Genomic DNA, 16,276 nt, shown 5'->3' on the forward strand with positions numbered 1-16,276 from the left:
ATATATATATATATATATATATATATATATATATATATATATATAGTGCCTTGCGAAAGTATTCGCCCTCCTTGAACTTTGCGACCTTTTGCCACATTTCAGGCTTCAAACATAAAGATATAAAACTGTATTTTTTTTGTGAAGAATCAACAACAAGTGGGACACAATCATGAAGTGGAACGACATTTATTGGATATTTCTAACTTTTTTAACAAATCAAAAACTGAAAAATTGGGCGTGCAAAATTATTCAGCCCCTTTACTTTCAGTGCAGCAAACTCTCTCCAGAAGTTCAGTGAGGATCTCTGAATGATCCAATGTTGACCTAAATGACTAATGATGATAAATACAATCCACCTGTGTGTAATCAAGTCTCCGTATAAATGCACCTGCACTGTGATAGTCTCAGAGGTCCGTTAAAAGCGCAGAGAGCATCATGAAGAACAAGGAACACACCAGGCAGGTCCGAGATACTGTTGTGAAGAAGTTTAAAGCCGGATTTGGATACAAAAAGATTTTCCAAGCTTTAAACATCCCAAGGAGCACTGTGCAAGCGATAATATTGACATGGAAGGAGTATCAGACCACTGCAAATCTACCAAGACCTGGCCGTCCCTCTAAACTTTCAGCTCATACAAGGAGAAGACTGATCAGAGATGCAGCCAAGAGGCCCATGATCACTCTGGATGAATTGCAGAGATCTACAGCTGAGGTGGGAGACTCTGTCCATAGGACAACAATCAGTCGTATATTGCACAAATCTGGCCTTTATGGAAGAGTGGCAAGAAGAAAGCCATTTCTTAAAGATATCCATAAAAAGTGTTGTTTAAAGTTTGCCACAAGCCACCTGGGAGACACACCAAACGTGTGGAAGAAGGTGCTCTGGTCAGATGAAACCAAAATTGAACTTTTTGGCAACAATGCAAAACGTTATGTTTGGCGTAAAAGCAACACAGCTCATCACCCTGAACACACCATCCCCACTGTCAAACATGGTGGTGGCAGCATCATGGTTTGGGCCTGCTTTTTTTCAGCAAGGACAGGGAAGATGGTTAAAATTGATGGGAAGATGGATGGAGCCAAATACAGGACCATTCTGGAAGAAAACCTGATGGAGTCTGCAAAAGACCTGAGACTGGGACGGAGATTTGTCTTCCAACAAGACAATGATCCAAAACATAAAGCAAAATCTACAATGGAATGGTTCAAAAATAAACATATCCAGGTGTTAGAATGGCCAAGTCAAAGTCCAGACCTGAATCCAATCGAGAATCTGTGGAAAGAACTGAAAACTGCTGTTCACAAATGCTCTCCATCCAACCTTACTGAGCTCGAGCTGTTTTGCAAGGAGGAATGGGAAAAAATGTCAGTCTCTCGATGTGCAAAACTGATAGAGACATACCCCAAGCGACTTACAGCTGTAATCGCAGCAAAAGGTGGCGCTACAAAGTATTAACTTAAGGGGGCTGAATAATTTTGCACGCCCAATTTTTCAGTTTTTGATTTGTTAAAAAAGTTTGAAATATCCAATAAATGTCGTTCCACTTCATGATTGTGTCCCACTTGTTGTTGATTCTTCACAAAAAAATACAGTTTTATATCTTTATGTTTGAAGCCTGAAATGTGGCAAAAGGTTGCAAAGTTCAAGGGGCCGAATACTTTCGCAAGGCACTGTATATATATAAAAAAAATTACAAAAAAAAATAAAAAAATAAAATAAAAAAAATCGGTGTCCAAAAATACCGATTTCCGATTGTTATGAAAACTTGAAATCGGCCCCAATTAATCGGCCATTCAGATTAATCGGTCAACCTCTACTTAAATTGTCATTTTAGGAAATCATCTTGGAATACAAATCAGTCTCGCGTGCCAGCAAATGAAATGTATTATTTATTTATTAGGCCTACATCTACAGTAAATAAATCTGTCTCAAAAGTCAAATTAACATGTAGCAGAGTTGCGTCGATATGCTTTTAAAAATCAGTTCACTGAGGTTTCCAGGGATAAATTCTCAACTTTTCAGAAATACATGCATCCTGTTGATCAAATAATTAACCCAATCACAAAGTTATAACATTCCCCATTATGACCACTTGGGCGGTGACTGTCCAACTCACTTCATGGAGGGCAAGTGTCGCAGCACTACATCCACAGCGTGTACTGGGTTGGTGCTGATGGGCTTGTCCAGCTCCAGGGGCTCAGGCACGCTGCGGCCCGTTAGCACCTCGTGCAGCATGTGCCAGCTCACCAGGGACACAAACTTGATTGAGACCTTAAAGGGCCGGTCCTTGCCCCCCTCACCCGGTAGAGTGACGTCCAGATCCACCTGTGTGTGTGCGTTAACAGATCAAGAAGTGTGGGAGCGTGAGAGAGTGTGTGTGTTTTCAGTCTTACCCTTGTAGGAGCGCCAGGTAGAGTAGGTTTGACTGTGTGTGTGTGTGTGTGTGTGTGTGTGTGTGGCTGGGTGTCAGTCTATATCCATCTTACCCCTGCGGTTGCCACAGGCAGCGGGTTCGCTGTGTACAAGCTCCTCTTCCCATCGTAGACTGGCCGACGATCCCCAAAGATGGTAACCTTGAAGTGCTGCACCATGGAGTCCACCACCTCCCTACAGAACACAAGACCAAAACAAGTTAAACTCTTTTTAAACTTGTCCAACGGTCTGCAACTTGTGGCTCTGGAGCCACATGCGGCTCTTAAAACTACCCATATGTAGCTCTATAATTAGTATTCAAAGTAATAATACATAAAATATAATAGAAGTAGAATAGACACATAAATTACCTCTAGTCACACTTCAACAAGCCATAATCTGATACCACGTGAAACATTTTGAGATCCTAGCGAAAGGCATTATTCTAGGCGTACCTGTTGACGCGGCGCGGGCACTTCTCGGGCTTGATGTCCACCTCATAGAGGTAGACGTCTATCTTGGGGATATCCACCTGGAAGCAGTTGGCCAGCAGCTTGATGGGCTTTCCCATGGTGCCATAGCCAGGCCGCCGCGGCACAGTGAACAGGGGCTGGGCTCCAACGGCTCCTAGAGATGGAAGGAGGGAAGGGGGGAAATGGAAAAAGAACAATAATTCAACTTCCATTAAACAGACCAGCTCTTTGAGAAATAGGCTTAGATTAGTAAATTGTTAAAATCGGCTTTGACGTGGACACTTTTTTTTTTAACTAAAAAGTTAGGTCTAAATGGGGCGGCCGGTAGCCTAGTTGTTAGAGCGATGAGCCAGTAACAAAAAGGTTGCTGGATCGAATCCCAGAGCTGACAAGGTAAAAATCTGTCGTTCTACCCCTGAACAAGGTGCAACCCACTGTTCCTAGGCCGTCATTGTAAATAAGAATTTGTTCTTAACCGACTTGTCATTTTTATAGAACTAGGCATGTAAAATCACTTGTTGCCTGTGTGTCAAGAAGATAGAAATGTCGGCTGAAAGAATCTACTGGAAGGAACCACTTTAGAAAGTACAGAGACAGCGAGGAATGCTATGGATGTCTTACACAGGAGTAACAATAACCCAGTAGACAGTTATTTTAAAAACAACCCGATGTACCACACTCATCCCAGTGCCATGTTGGGTCTGCCGTCTCGTGGCCTGCCCATCAACATCAGGGGCAGTTGATGTGAAGGGGGGGGACTCGCCTTTTGAAGCTTTGTGCTGGTTTAGCCAGACATTTGCTATGACGTTGCTCCGCTGGCCTGTGTGAGCTGCTTAACTATTGCGCAACACTCAGTCTAACAACTGAGTTCAGATGAGGGGAGTCAGTATATGGTTTGTCCATCCTAAACTGAACAAAAATATTTTAAAAACGCAACATGTAAAGTGTTGGTCCCGTGTTTCATGAGCTGAAATAAAAGATACCAGAAATGTTCCAGACGCACAAAAAGCTTATTTCACAAATTGGCTTACAATCTTGTTAGTGAACATGTCTCCTTTGCCAAAATAATCCATCCACCTGACAGATGTGGTATATTAAGAAGCTGATTAAAACAGCATGATCATTACACAGGTGCACCTTGTGCTGGGGACAATAACAGGCCACTCTAAAATGTACAGTTGTGTCACACAACACAAAGCCACAGACGTCTCAAGTTGAGGGAGCGCACAATTAGCATGCTGACTGCAGGAATGTCCACCAGAGCGGTTGCCAGATGGTAGAGAAATTAACATTCAATTATCTGGCAACCGCTCTGGTGGACATTCCTGCAGTCAGCATGCTAATTGTGCGCTCCCTCAACTTGAGACGTCTGTGATGTCTGTTTCTCTACCGTAAGCCACCTACAACATAGTTTTAGAGAATTTGGCAGTACGTCCAACCAGCCTCACAATTGCAGACCAAGTGTAACCACGCCAGCCCAGGACCTCCACATCCAGCTTCTTCACCTGCATGATCGTCTGAAACCAGCCACCGGACAGTTGCTGAAACCGAGGGGTATTTCTGTAATAAAGCCCTTTTTGTGGGGAAAAATTCAGATTGACTTGGCAGGGCTGCACTCCTGCCCAGTCACGTGAAATCCATAGATTAGGGCCTAATGAATTGATTTCAAATAACTGCTTTCCTTAAATGAACTGTAATTGTTGCGTTCATATTTTTGTTCAGTACACATATCCTCATCACCCCTATTCAACACTTCCATCTCTCAGTCAGGCAGAAAGTAAACCATGGGAGTTTCCCCTCAGCCTCTCTCTGGTACTCTCCACCACCAAAACCAAACTGCCCCAATGTGTCATTGATCAATGAGTGTCAGTGCTATGAATGATTCACCTCCTATTGAGTCATGATGAGCATACATGAGTGGGTGTCAGTTCATTCAGAGCCCCAGCGCAGGGGGGGGAATAAAAAAAACATAACAGAACCCTTTCTCAGGTGCTGCTCATGGGATTGGTGCACGAGTGAAGATGTTTGTTTAGGGCTGTCTTTCAGAAGCCGGAGCGTTCATGGTTGTCTCCCCTTCTGTTTCTCTCGCCTGGTGGACCTTGAGGGGTAGGTACAGGGGTGACAGATGCAGGTTGGGTGTAGGCTAAGGTTAGACCTCGGTGGGTCACGATGACAGCAGAGAAAGGGGGATCGTTAGAGACGTCTGGAATTCTAGCCGAAGCTGTCCCACGGACACACACCAGCCCTTTGTGATGGAAATTATCCAGGGGGCCGGTGGGAGACTAGTTTACACATACCGCCACAAAAACAGAGCTTTTCCTGTGCTCTGCCAAGGAGGAGGAGAGGGAGGAGTAGGATGGCTGGGGGAGTGGGCAGGGAGGGCTGGTATTCCTCTCAGGCACTCATATCGTAGAACTAGCCTCCACGCTGCATGAGTCACTGGGCCAACGCAGAGAGAAAGAAACACAGGAGGAGGAGTGTCCTGCCTCTGGACACTGTGCCAGGCATTCTCAAAATGGAAAACGACACTTTCCTCCTAGTCCTGATGTTCTTTTGTACCCCCCTGCCCCCAACCTTCTGACAAGACCTTGCACGCACACACACATGTCCTCCTGATGTGTGTGTAAGCATTTCACATGAAGGTCTACACCTGTTGTAGTCGTCAGTGCATGTGACAAATACAATTTGATGCCGTCTTACACACACACACACCCTTAACGAAACACGCAAGCAAGCACGAACAACCACACACACAGGAAAGCAGCTGCAACGTCATCATCCCACCATGCAGCGAGCGAGACACAAAAAACACCAAGGCCACAGAGAGAAAAGGATAACACACACCCACAAACAGCGGATCAAAAATTCAGAGCACTGCAAAAAAAACACAAAAAAAAGTGGCAGAAACGACTCAACATTTCCACGCTTCCGGTTATTAAACCTAACCCTCCTGCCTATTTCTGATTCAGACTTTCAGAGAAATTGATTCAAAACACACTCGTGTGCAGAACTAAACTAGACGGCAAAAAGCCTTGTCGCAAAATCCCTTCCAAGGTATGCTAGCGTATTCTCTCTGTTACTGATCATTCAGAATGCTTCTCAAGCACACACACGGCCTAGTATCTCAATTCTCCCCCCCGTCTAAACTATTTCAGCCCCTTGCAGACAAAACAAGTACAAGCACGCCCCTGGGAACTGTAGAGTTAGGGGAACGTTAGAGGGATGCGGCTGTCAGGGGCCAGGGCAGGGAGTTACGTAGTAGGGGGGAGCTGACTACTCTAGTCTGAGGTTTCTCTGACACTGTCGGCCCCAGTGGCCCCGAGCTGGCCCTGTCCTCAGGTCACCCACTGCCCATATAAGGTATATTCAGTACCATGCAAGCAACACAGCAGAGAGAGACCAGTGTCTCAGAGGAACACACACACACACGTGAAGCTGAACTGCTCCAATGAACTCGACCTGAGAAACACACCAAAGGATCAACCAAAAATGTCAAACTCTACAAATCAAAAAAGTTGAGGCCAAAACTGCACACCAAAATTAGTACTCACCTATCCTGGAATACCATGACCTGTAGGCCTTCCCATAGACATAACAAGATTTCCGGCAACGACAGATGGCCTCCTCAAAAGCCCATGTGGAGGAATCAAAGGCTTGTGGTCTGCGTCATTTAGCAGTGAGAGAGGTAGCAGGTTCAAGGAAACCTACCACTCGTGTGTTTACTCTGAAAGACTGTGCGGTCAGAAGATTCGTAAAGGAAGAACGTGTTTTCCCAAACAGAAAAATTCTAGGTACTCAAGTCTTTCAACACTTTGTCTCATTTTGTTTCCTGACCCTATGACCTTCATGTTACGGACTACAGTACAGACACCAACTAAAAAGAGGCAGCTAACTGGGTAGTATTCGTTAGGGCATACCGTAGGAAAACGGCGTACAACAGAAAACAAAAAAGAGCGTTATTGGACAAGGTCAGATGGTCAGAAACAGAAATAACTGCTTTCTCCATTTGGTGGCTAATGAATATGCCACTGATATTAGAAAGAAAAAGTCAGTGGGTATGAGGAGAGATAAGATGAACTGACCTTGTTATGACAATTTCTCAGTCAAACTAACTGAAGTGGATGTGCCAAAATGGGTACAAAGCAACAAACTCTGCCAGGTTGGTTCCATCATTTATTTTATTTAAGTGTCTTTTATGAGCAAGCCGGCATTCGATCTCAGGCGACCTCAGCTTGCCACACTCAAAGATTGGACACTGGTTAACGTTCTGAGGTGAAAAAGTACTAGGCTATAGTATTACAGGCTAGGAGAGAAACCAGTTGCCACATCCCTGAAAAGCAATGGATGCCCACACTGACTGGGGTCATGTTCAGTAGGCACAGAATGGATAAAAACAGACTCAGAGATGCATTCTGCTACCTCAACTCCAACAAAAAACTCTTAAAACATATTGCAACAGTGTGCACTAATGAACATGACCTAGTTACCAATACACATGAAGTCTGGGCTCTCCCTTCCTCACTCCCGCTGCCTTCAACAATGATTGGCTGCAAACGTACTCACACAGACGCAGGGCAGACCCACACACACACACACACACACACACAGCTGTATGTCTAATCTGGACAGGCCTGGGCTGTGGGAACAGGGCGAGCGCTCCGATGCGGAGCAGAAGGCATCAGTCACAGCAGGCAGCGGCCCAGGCACACACGGCTGGACGGACGCACAGTGACAGAGCGCCGCGGGCTGGGAGGGACTGATGTGTGTCAAACAAATAGTTTATTCCCCCCTCTGTCACTTGTTCCATCTACCTCAGTGCTCAGAGAGTGTCGGGCACCGACCCGAGCCACCACAGCTGCCATTCACTCCACAACCAAAACACAAGCCAAAGCTGTACAGGGAGACCGAGGAGGGAGAGGCAACATGAAGTACTCTGAGGATGGATGGCAGGGGGGGGGAAGCAAGGCAGGCTGGACCTAGAGTGGACACAGACACACGTGAATGAGATAGCCTGGCTGAGGATTCCACAGGTGAATGTTAAATGAAGCACTGTGTAAACCAGGGCAAGCCCAGCCTGGTCAGAACAACCCCCTTGGTACGAGCAGAGGGCACAATTAAAACACATTTAGTGGTGAGGGAGAACCTCCAACTCTGTTATTAGGACTAGGAAGGGGGGTATATGGACTGGCGTTAGGCCAGGAGTTGCATTAATCCAGAATGATGTATTTGTAACAGAAAATATATATATATTTTTAAACGCAGAACAAATATCTTGCAGCGTTTTGTAAACACAGATCTAAAATGCTTCTTATTGTAATTTCTGCTCGACATCAGACTCATTTTGTGCTTCAGTTGCACTTCTCCCGGATGAGAATTCATGAAAGGGCATTCTATCAGCAGACAGAGCTCTGACTGATGTCTAGCTAATTTTCTCCGGTAAAATGCAAGATGAACATCTAGCAAAATATTTGAAAACTTAGCTGGCTACATTCTTTCCATGATCAACATTAGAAATATAATGGCCATGCATCAATGCACTTCTGAAAATGAAGGCATTTTCTGCCGAATGGTGTTTCTCGAATGTATTTTCTGTGAAGGAAAACTACAGTCGCAGACCCCTGATCACTCTACTGAAGTGAAAACTTCCAACAAAACACAGGTGAAATGGTTTAAAAACGCAGGTTTTTGATGGTCTGCGTTTTGAAAATGAAGATTTATGAACTCAAACGCGACCTCTGTAGGCTTATCTCAATGAAATCAGTCAGTGATACAAAAAAAAAAAACATCCTATTGCCAGCCAATCAAATGCATTGTTTCAAGACAGCACACAAAAAGATGACTTTTCTGGGGTAATTTCTCACTTTCAACAACATCAGGCTCTGTCTTCTCTCACACAAAAAAAGTTGGTTACCCCTTTAAGACACCCCTCACATCAGCCCTGGGTCCCTCTCTTCCTGTCTGAACCCCCCCCCTGCACTGTGCCACTTGTGTTCCCCCTATAGATTTAGGCTAAATGGTCCTCACAAAACAGAGCTCAGGAAGGAGAGAAGAGTGCCCAATCCAGGCCTCCCCCTCATCCCACTGAGCTGAAACAGACATCCCCCAGCCTCACAGCCCACTCCTAACTGGGCCCTCCTACTGACTCAGTCAGTCCTCTCCATCTATCCCCACACTCTCTCCCTCCCTCCCACTCTGGCTCAGTGATTCACTCTCTCTGGCTCTCCCACTCTCTCTTCCGCTGATTTATCGCCCTCCCCCTCATGAGTTCAATTCTAGCCACGCTCACAACATGTGAAGGTCGACACAGACAAACGCTTCTCAATCTAGCACCCATGCATGGGCTGTTTTAATTAAAACTTGTTAGAAGTGAAGAATAACATTCCTTTCTAGGCTATGGGGACACAGGCTGCAAGATCCTAACGAACACAGGCCCGTGTTCATTAGGGCACGCAACAAAAAACGCCTTGCAACGGTAAAGAGAAATTTAGTATTTCTCATATGACAACTCCAGGTTGTCCCTCCCCGTTTGTCTGTTTGTTTGTCTGTTTGTCCGTTTCTTCCAGTTGGTTCCTAATGAATACTAACTACTCAGGTCTAGCCTGTATGTGAATATTCCAGCTGATCGTCAACATCATCCTAATGTGAGTGGTGCAATGTGTCAATCTTTGGACAAGGATTTGAAAATCAAAAAGGTTGTTCTCAAATTCCCACCTTTTTTCTTCAAGTAAAGTGGAAAGAGAGAGGAGAGAGAGAGAGAGAGAGAGTGAGGATAAGAAAGGTGGTGGGCGTGGGGGTTAAGTGAAACCAAAAAAAAACAAGAGCGGGAAGAACAAGAGGAAGGAAAGTGTGAATCAGAAAGACAGAACTGCTATATATGCCCATTCAAAATTAGCTACTGCTAACAAACTTTTTAAGTACCTCAACCACATTTACCTAGAAGACCCCCTTCATAGTTGGCAACTAGCCTGAGGTGTAAGGGGACAGAGTGTGGGGGGGGTCCCCTGTACTGCCTGTGTGGTGTCGCTTTGTCTTTCGGTAAAACCCACACAGGTGTGTGTGGATGAGGCTGTGTATGTCACGGGCGTATCCATTACAACAGGAAGCAGCTGCACTTCTCATGGACTATCAAGCGTGCCAGGTTACCCATCCAAAACTAATTGACAATAGAACTCATCTTAACGTAAAATACAATAGGGCAAAAATATAGAACTTTTGAAATAATTTTTTTTTTTTAAATAATAAAAAGGGCCTCGATCTCATCACGGTATTTGTGTGCATTCAAATAGCCATGATAAAATGCAACTGTGTTCGTTGGCTGCCCATACCATAACTCCACTGCCACCATGGGGCACTGTTCACAACGTTGACATCAGCAAACCGCTCACCAACACGACACCATAGACTTGACCTGCGTTTGTGGCAGTACGTCCAACCGGCCTCACATTCTCTAAAAAGACCTGAGGCGGCTTATGGAAGAGAAATTAACATTCAATTCCCTGGCAACAGCTCTGGTGTACATTCTTGCAGTCAGCATGCTAATTGCACGCTCCCTCAACTTGAGACATCTGTGGCATTGTGTTGTGACACAGCTGCACATTTTAGAGTGGCCTTTATTGTCCCCAGCACAAGGTGCACCTGTGTAATGATCGTGCTGTTTAATCAGCTTCTTGATATGCCACAACGATCAGGTGGATGGATTATCTTGGCAAATGAGAAATGCTCACTAACAGGGATGTATACAAATTTGTGCACAACATTTTAGAGAAATTAGCTTTTTGTGCATGTGGAAGATTTCTGGGGGGGGGGGGGGGGTTTCAGCTCATGAAACATGGGACCAACACTTTACATGTTTCATTTATATTTTTGTTCAGTGTAATATCCAACCTCATACGAACAAAGATTTATGATCATGTGTTGCCTTTCAAATACCATACAGACGTGTATGATGGACGAGATTTTAAGGGTTAAAAGCTCAAGTCATATCCTATGAGCTCTAGCTAATCTTTGCATGATGCCAGACTGCCGTTGGAATTAATTTGTTTAAGGGCGGCAGGGTGGCCTAGTGGTTAGAGCATTAGACTAGTAACCGGAAGGTTGCAAGTTCAAACCCCCGCGCTGACAATCTTTCGTTCTGCCCCTGAACAGGCAGTTAACCCAGTTAGGCCGTCATTGAAAATAAGAATTTGTTCGTAACTGACTTGCTTAGTTAAATAAAGGTAAAATAAACACTGTAGCAAAATGTTTTAAAACAGGAAAGCAAGAAGAGAGAGCTTCTTATCAGTCGAATCCCCAGTTATTCCCCTTTTAAACTCTACAACCTGAGGAGATTCGGAGGTCAGTTGCCGGGGGGGGGGGGGGGGGGGGGGGAGACCTCCTCTGGAGGGAATCAATATAGCTCTGTCTGGCATGACCGTATCAGGTGTCACTCACTGGGTCTACCTGCTAGGGTATCGTTGCAGGAGAAGTGGAAAGCTTCCGTTACGACAACAGACAAAGCAAACTGTAAAAAACAGTTTCCCTGCCTGTCATTGTAAACGGCAAGAAGGAACTGTCTGACCTAGGCTACCATCTAGGTTATACAGGGTCTCCTCTATTATGGATGCTTTCCCTTTTGATTTAGGCCTAGCCTACACATCACCACTGTTTTGCAGTCTAGTCATGAGAGAAGATGACCATGCAGTCCCACTTACTATTCAAACTGAAATGCTTTGAATAAGGAAAACTAGTCAGTAACTTTGCCTCTCCTGAACTAGGCCCCTATAACATCGAAATCAAACTTTTCTAATAGAACATGGTTATTTCATTTTTTTCGAAGTCCATAACAATGCTCAAACATCAGCAGACCACTTTTGAAGTCTGGGAAAAATCTAAGAAATGTTGATGTAGTTACCCTTTAATGCAAAAGTGTGCACCAGCTAGAGACAATGGAAGGGTCAGTAGGAAGCACCATTTCCTCTAGTCTATAGGGCAGTGATTGGGGACGTTGCCCTGTGTAGGGTGCCGTCTTTCAGATGGGACTTTAATAACGGGTGTACGGACTCTTTGTGGTCACTGAAGAGCCCATAGCACTTACAAAAGAGTAGTGGTGTTAACCCTGGCGTCCTGGCTAAATTCCCAATCTGGCCCTCATCATGGCCACCTAATCATCCCCAACTTACAATTAGCTCATTCATCCCCTCTCCCCTGTAACTATTCCCCAGGTCGTTGCTGTAAATGAGAACGTGTTATCAGTCAACTTACCTGGTAAAATAAGGGATACATTTTTTAAAAAGGCACACAGGGGAATTCCCGTTTCAGAAAGTTGAAGGAAACTACAAATCACTGATGCATTTTGTTCATGTCTTATGATTAACTTGAGCAAAATAATACCTAAGTTCAATACATTTTTGAATATTGTTGAATTCCGTTTTAATGTCTGGATTTTGTCCTCATGTTCCGGAAGTGATTTTATAGGGCCCTACTGACCCCTGATAAACAGTGTGGCACATGTCTGCTGTGACAAACAAGACAACCCTATTGCTGAACCACAGGAGGCTGCGGAGGGGAGAACGACTCATAATTATGTCCGGAACAGCTCAAATGGAATGGAATGGCAGGAGATGGCTGGAGACCATGTGTTTGATACTACACCGAGTCCGTTCTCCCCAATTAAGGTGCCGCCAATCACGTGTGCTGAACGACTCATGCATAACCATGTGGACTTTTCTATGACTAACGATTAAACGACGTGAGTAGGAAGATACCCATGAAGGTTGAAGTGTGATGCTATGAAATGGAGACTTAACAAACGTTTTGTGGCATTGCTCCACTTATGACTAACTACAAGACTTCATCAAAGACACTGTACTCCCACATTGTGTATGTATTGAATTACATTTCACCTGTGACTCACACATGGCCAACAGACAACTGTTGAGGAACTCCCCTAGCTACAGTTAAACAAATAGTAGCCAGTAGCCATTCATGAATATACCTAGGTGTTTTTAGCCACAATGGGTGTATTTACATGCACTAGCATTGCTTTCAATTAGATGTTGACCGATTAATCAGAATGGACGATTAATTAGGGCCGATTTCAACTTTTCATAAGCGGTCATCTGCATTTTTGCAAGCCGATTATGGCTGATTATATTGCAATCCACGAGGAGACTGTGTGGCAGGCTGACCACCTGTTACGTGAGTGCAGGCAGCGAGGAGACAAGGTAAGTTGCTAGCTAGCATTAAACTTACCTTATAAAAAAAACTATCAAACTACACATGGTTGATGATATTACTAGTTTAACTAGCTTGTCCTGCATTGCATATAATCAATGCGGTGCCTGAAATTGTGTCACTTCTCTTGCGTTCGGAGTCAGGGTATATGCAGCAGTTTGGGGTCGCCTGGCTCGTTGAGTACTGTGTGAAGACCATTTCTTCCTAACAAAGACCGTAATTAATTTGCCGGAATTGTACATAATTATGACATAACATTGAAGGTTGTGCAATGTAACAGCAATATTTAGACTTAGGTTTGCTACCCCTTCGATAAAACACAGAATGATTCCGTATTTCACTTAAAGAATAAAAGTTGTTTTTGATAGTTTCTTGATTAGACCATATTAATGACCTAAGGCTCATATTTCTGTGTTTATTATAATTAAGTCTATGATTTGATATTTGACAGAGCAGTCTGACTGAGCGGTGGTAGAATGCAGCAGGCTCGTAAGCATTCATTCAAACAGCACTTTACAGTGTTTGCCAGCAGCTCTTAGCAATGCTTGAAGCACAGCGCTGTTTATGACTTCAAGCCTATCAACTCCCGAGGTTAGGCTGGCAATCCTAAAATGCCTATAAGAACATCCTATAGTCAAAGGTCTATGAAATTGCTTCTGAAATTGCTTCTGAAGCTAAGCAGGGTTGGTCCTGGTCCGTCCCTAGATGGGAGACCAGATGCTGCTGGAATTGTTGTTGGAGGGCCAGTAGGAGGCACTCTTTCCTCTGGTCTAAAAAATACCCCAATGCCCCAGGGCAGTGATTGGGGACACTGCCCTGTGTAGGGTGCCGTCTTTCGGATGGGACATTAAACGGGTGTCCTGACTCTCTGAGGTCATTAAAGATCCCATGGCACTTATCGTAAGAGTAGGAGTGTTAACCCTGGTGTCCTTGCTAAATCTGGCCCTCAAGCCATCACGGTCACCTAATAATCGACAGTTTATAATTGGCTCATTCATCCCCCTCTCCCCTGTTACTATTCCCCAGGTCGTTGCTGTAAATGAGAACGTGTTCTCAGTCAATTTATCTGGTAAAATAACAGATAAATAATATTAAAAAACACAAATGGTATAGAGATGAATAGTCCTATAAAAGCTACAAAGTAAAACTTCTTACCTGGGAATATTGAAGACTCATGTTAAAAGGAACCACCAGCTTTTATATATTCTCATGTTCTGAGCAAGGAACTTAAACGTTAGCTTTTTTTACATGGCACATATTGCACTTTTACTCTTCTCCAACAACTGTTTTTGCATTATTTAAACCAAATTGAACATGATTAATTTATTTGAGACTAAATAGATGTTATGTATTAAATTAAGTTACAATAAAAGTGTTCATTGTTCATTCAGTGTTGTAATTATTACACACACACACACACACACACACACACACATATAAGCAGATTAACCGGTATAGGCTTTTTTTGGTCCTCCAATAAATCGTTATCTGTGTTAAACAAATCATAATTCGGTCGACCTCTAGTTTCAATTGTATTTAACAAAAACAGTCCGCGTGAAGCCAGAAGTTAAATACATTTCCATTTCAACTTACTGTGCAGGAAGGTTGGTTGCTTGTGTTGCAATGTCAGTGTTGGGAAACATCACATGCAACAATTTAGTAGATCATTTTGGCATAAGAGCAATGACAACCAATTAGTTACCTGTAGTTCCGATTTCCATTCATGAGGTCCCTGCCCGGTTTACTCCCCGGATCACAGATGTCAAACGTCAGGAACTCTTGCTTGGTTCAATCTGGTTTATCGGCAGTTCAACGCCTCACAGGCGATGCAGCCGAGTAGTTACGGGTTCCCCAGAGTTCTCCTCTCCGCTCACTGTCAAACGAGCCCCTGTTCCAGTCCCTTTGGACGAGGGTCTTCCTCGACCCAGCGTCTGCAAGTTGTTCACACGATCAAGGTATCCAATCAGATTTCACTGCCACGGCGATACTTGCTCGAGCTTCAACGACGCTGAAACTAGCTAGCAACTAGCTAGATTAGCAAATGGATTGAGAAAAACATAGCTAACTGACACTTGTCAAGATATCATAATTGCAGATTCACTGGGCTCTTTAGTTTCTTACCAGTTCGCTTTATAAAAATCTGAAATTCGGTTTTACGTACAGCAGATATCGAATTTAAGGCTGGGCGATAATAAGCTAGCTAGCCATCTTCGACTCCTAGTTAGAATTCTCATCCGACAATTGAACAGCTACTTATCACTCAAAGTCTGCTGTCGATAGGCAGCTTGCACCCGTTTTGATGTGCAGCCTTGTTTCCACTGATGTCACTCTCCAAAAGCGGCCAGTCTCGCTGTTTCTAGGCTATCAACTCCCGGTTGCATTCGCCGATATGACTAAGATTTTCAGCCCGGTTGCCTGTGCTCAACTCTGTGGGGCTCTGACCAACTAAATATGGTGAAGTTACTACTCTGACACCGACAGGAAGAGGTGTGTTCTATCTCAATAGGAAACGCCAAACGTCAGAATGAAGCACTTCGCCCAAAGACAGTACAGTCTGAAGATAGGCAGAAACTGCTTCTCCAATAGGAATCCCCGATCACGTTAGCTAGCTAAGCTCATGCGCAGAAATACGTTATTGGATCTAACGGTCGTCTCGCGGCTAATTGCGCATGTGCACGCCGTAATCAAAAAGCACCCCCTTCATTATGTTATTTTTGACGAAAATGAAAACGAGTCCGTTTGTCACTTTCACGAGGTTATAGTAATAACATGTTCAATTACTTAAGACATTGGCTCGAATCTAGGTTGTGCCTTTAGATTTCGAAAAATTAACAAAGGAGGAAGTTTTTTTTCACTTCTCTCATTGACTTTTCACCCCAAACTCCGGCCTGGTCTGCTTGGCCAGTTTCGCAAGCATTCCTGCAAGTCTCGCGATGTTGCGCCTCTGTTTACAAACTCTGTGCTTCGACTTTAGCCAACGGGAATTAACTATATTACAGATAACACAGAAACCATGTAAGTTCTTATGTTAAAATGTTTCCCCCTTTCTCTCTACAGACTGACGTACATTTATTTTAAATGGATTATGGTTTCAGAGATAGTGGTTGAAGCTTTATGATGTGATTTAGGCTAGGCTACAGAAGTGTCGGTATCTGTCATAATAACAAATAAAAACCTGC

General features: G+C 44.0%; 1 protein-coding gene across 3 annotated transcripts in view; it reads right to left on the reverse strand.

The window, feature by feature from the left end:
• Window positions 1-15,710, reverse strand: part of LOC110488787 (protein argonaute-3) — a 45,062-nt gene extending 29,352 nt beyond the window's left edge. The window contains exons 1-5 of one of the 3 annotated variants that reach the window (XM_036947333.1): window positions 15,219-15,710; window positions 14,800-15,028; window positions 2,868-3,039; window positions 2,487-2,607; window positions 2,117-2,325 (exon numbers count right to left, since the gene is read on the reverse strand). In XM_036947333.1, the coding sequence (XP_036803228.1) occupies window positions 2,117-2,325; window positions 2,487-2,607; window positions 2,868-3,039; window positions 14,800-14,818 (521 nt within the window). In that variant the 5' untranslated portion in view covers window positions 14,819-15,028; window positions 15,219-15,710. Of the gene's footprint in view, window positions 1-2,116; window positions 2,326-2,486; window positions 2,608-2,867; window positions 3,040-14,799 lie in introns of all 3 variants that reach the window. The other 2 variants (XM_021561185.2, XM_036947335.1) reach the window with 2 other exon arrangements.
• Between the last annotated feature and the right edge of the window lie 566 nt (window positions 15,711-16,276).

Source organism: Oncorhynchus mykiss, chromosome 2, assembly GCF_013265735.2.
Source record: "Oncorhynchus mykiss isolate Arlee chromosome 2, USDA_OmykA_1.1, whole genome shotgun sequence".
Classification (NCBI taxonomy): Eukaryota; Metazoa; Chordata; class Actinopteri; order Salmoniformes; family Salmonidae; genus Oncorhynchus; species Oncorhynchus mykiss.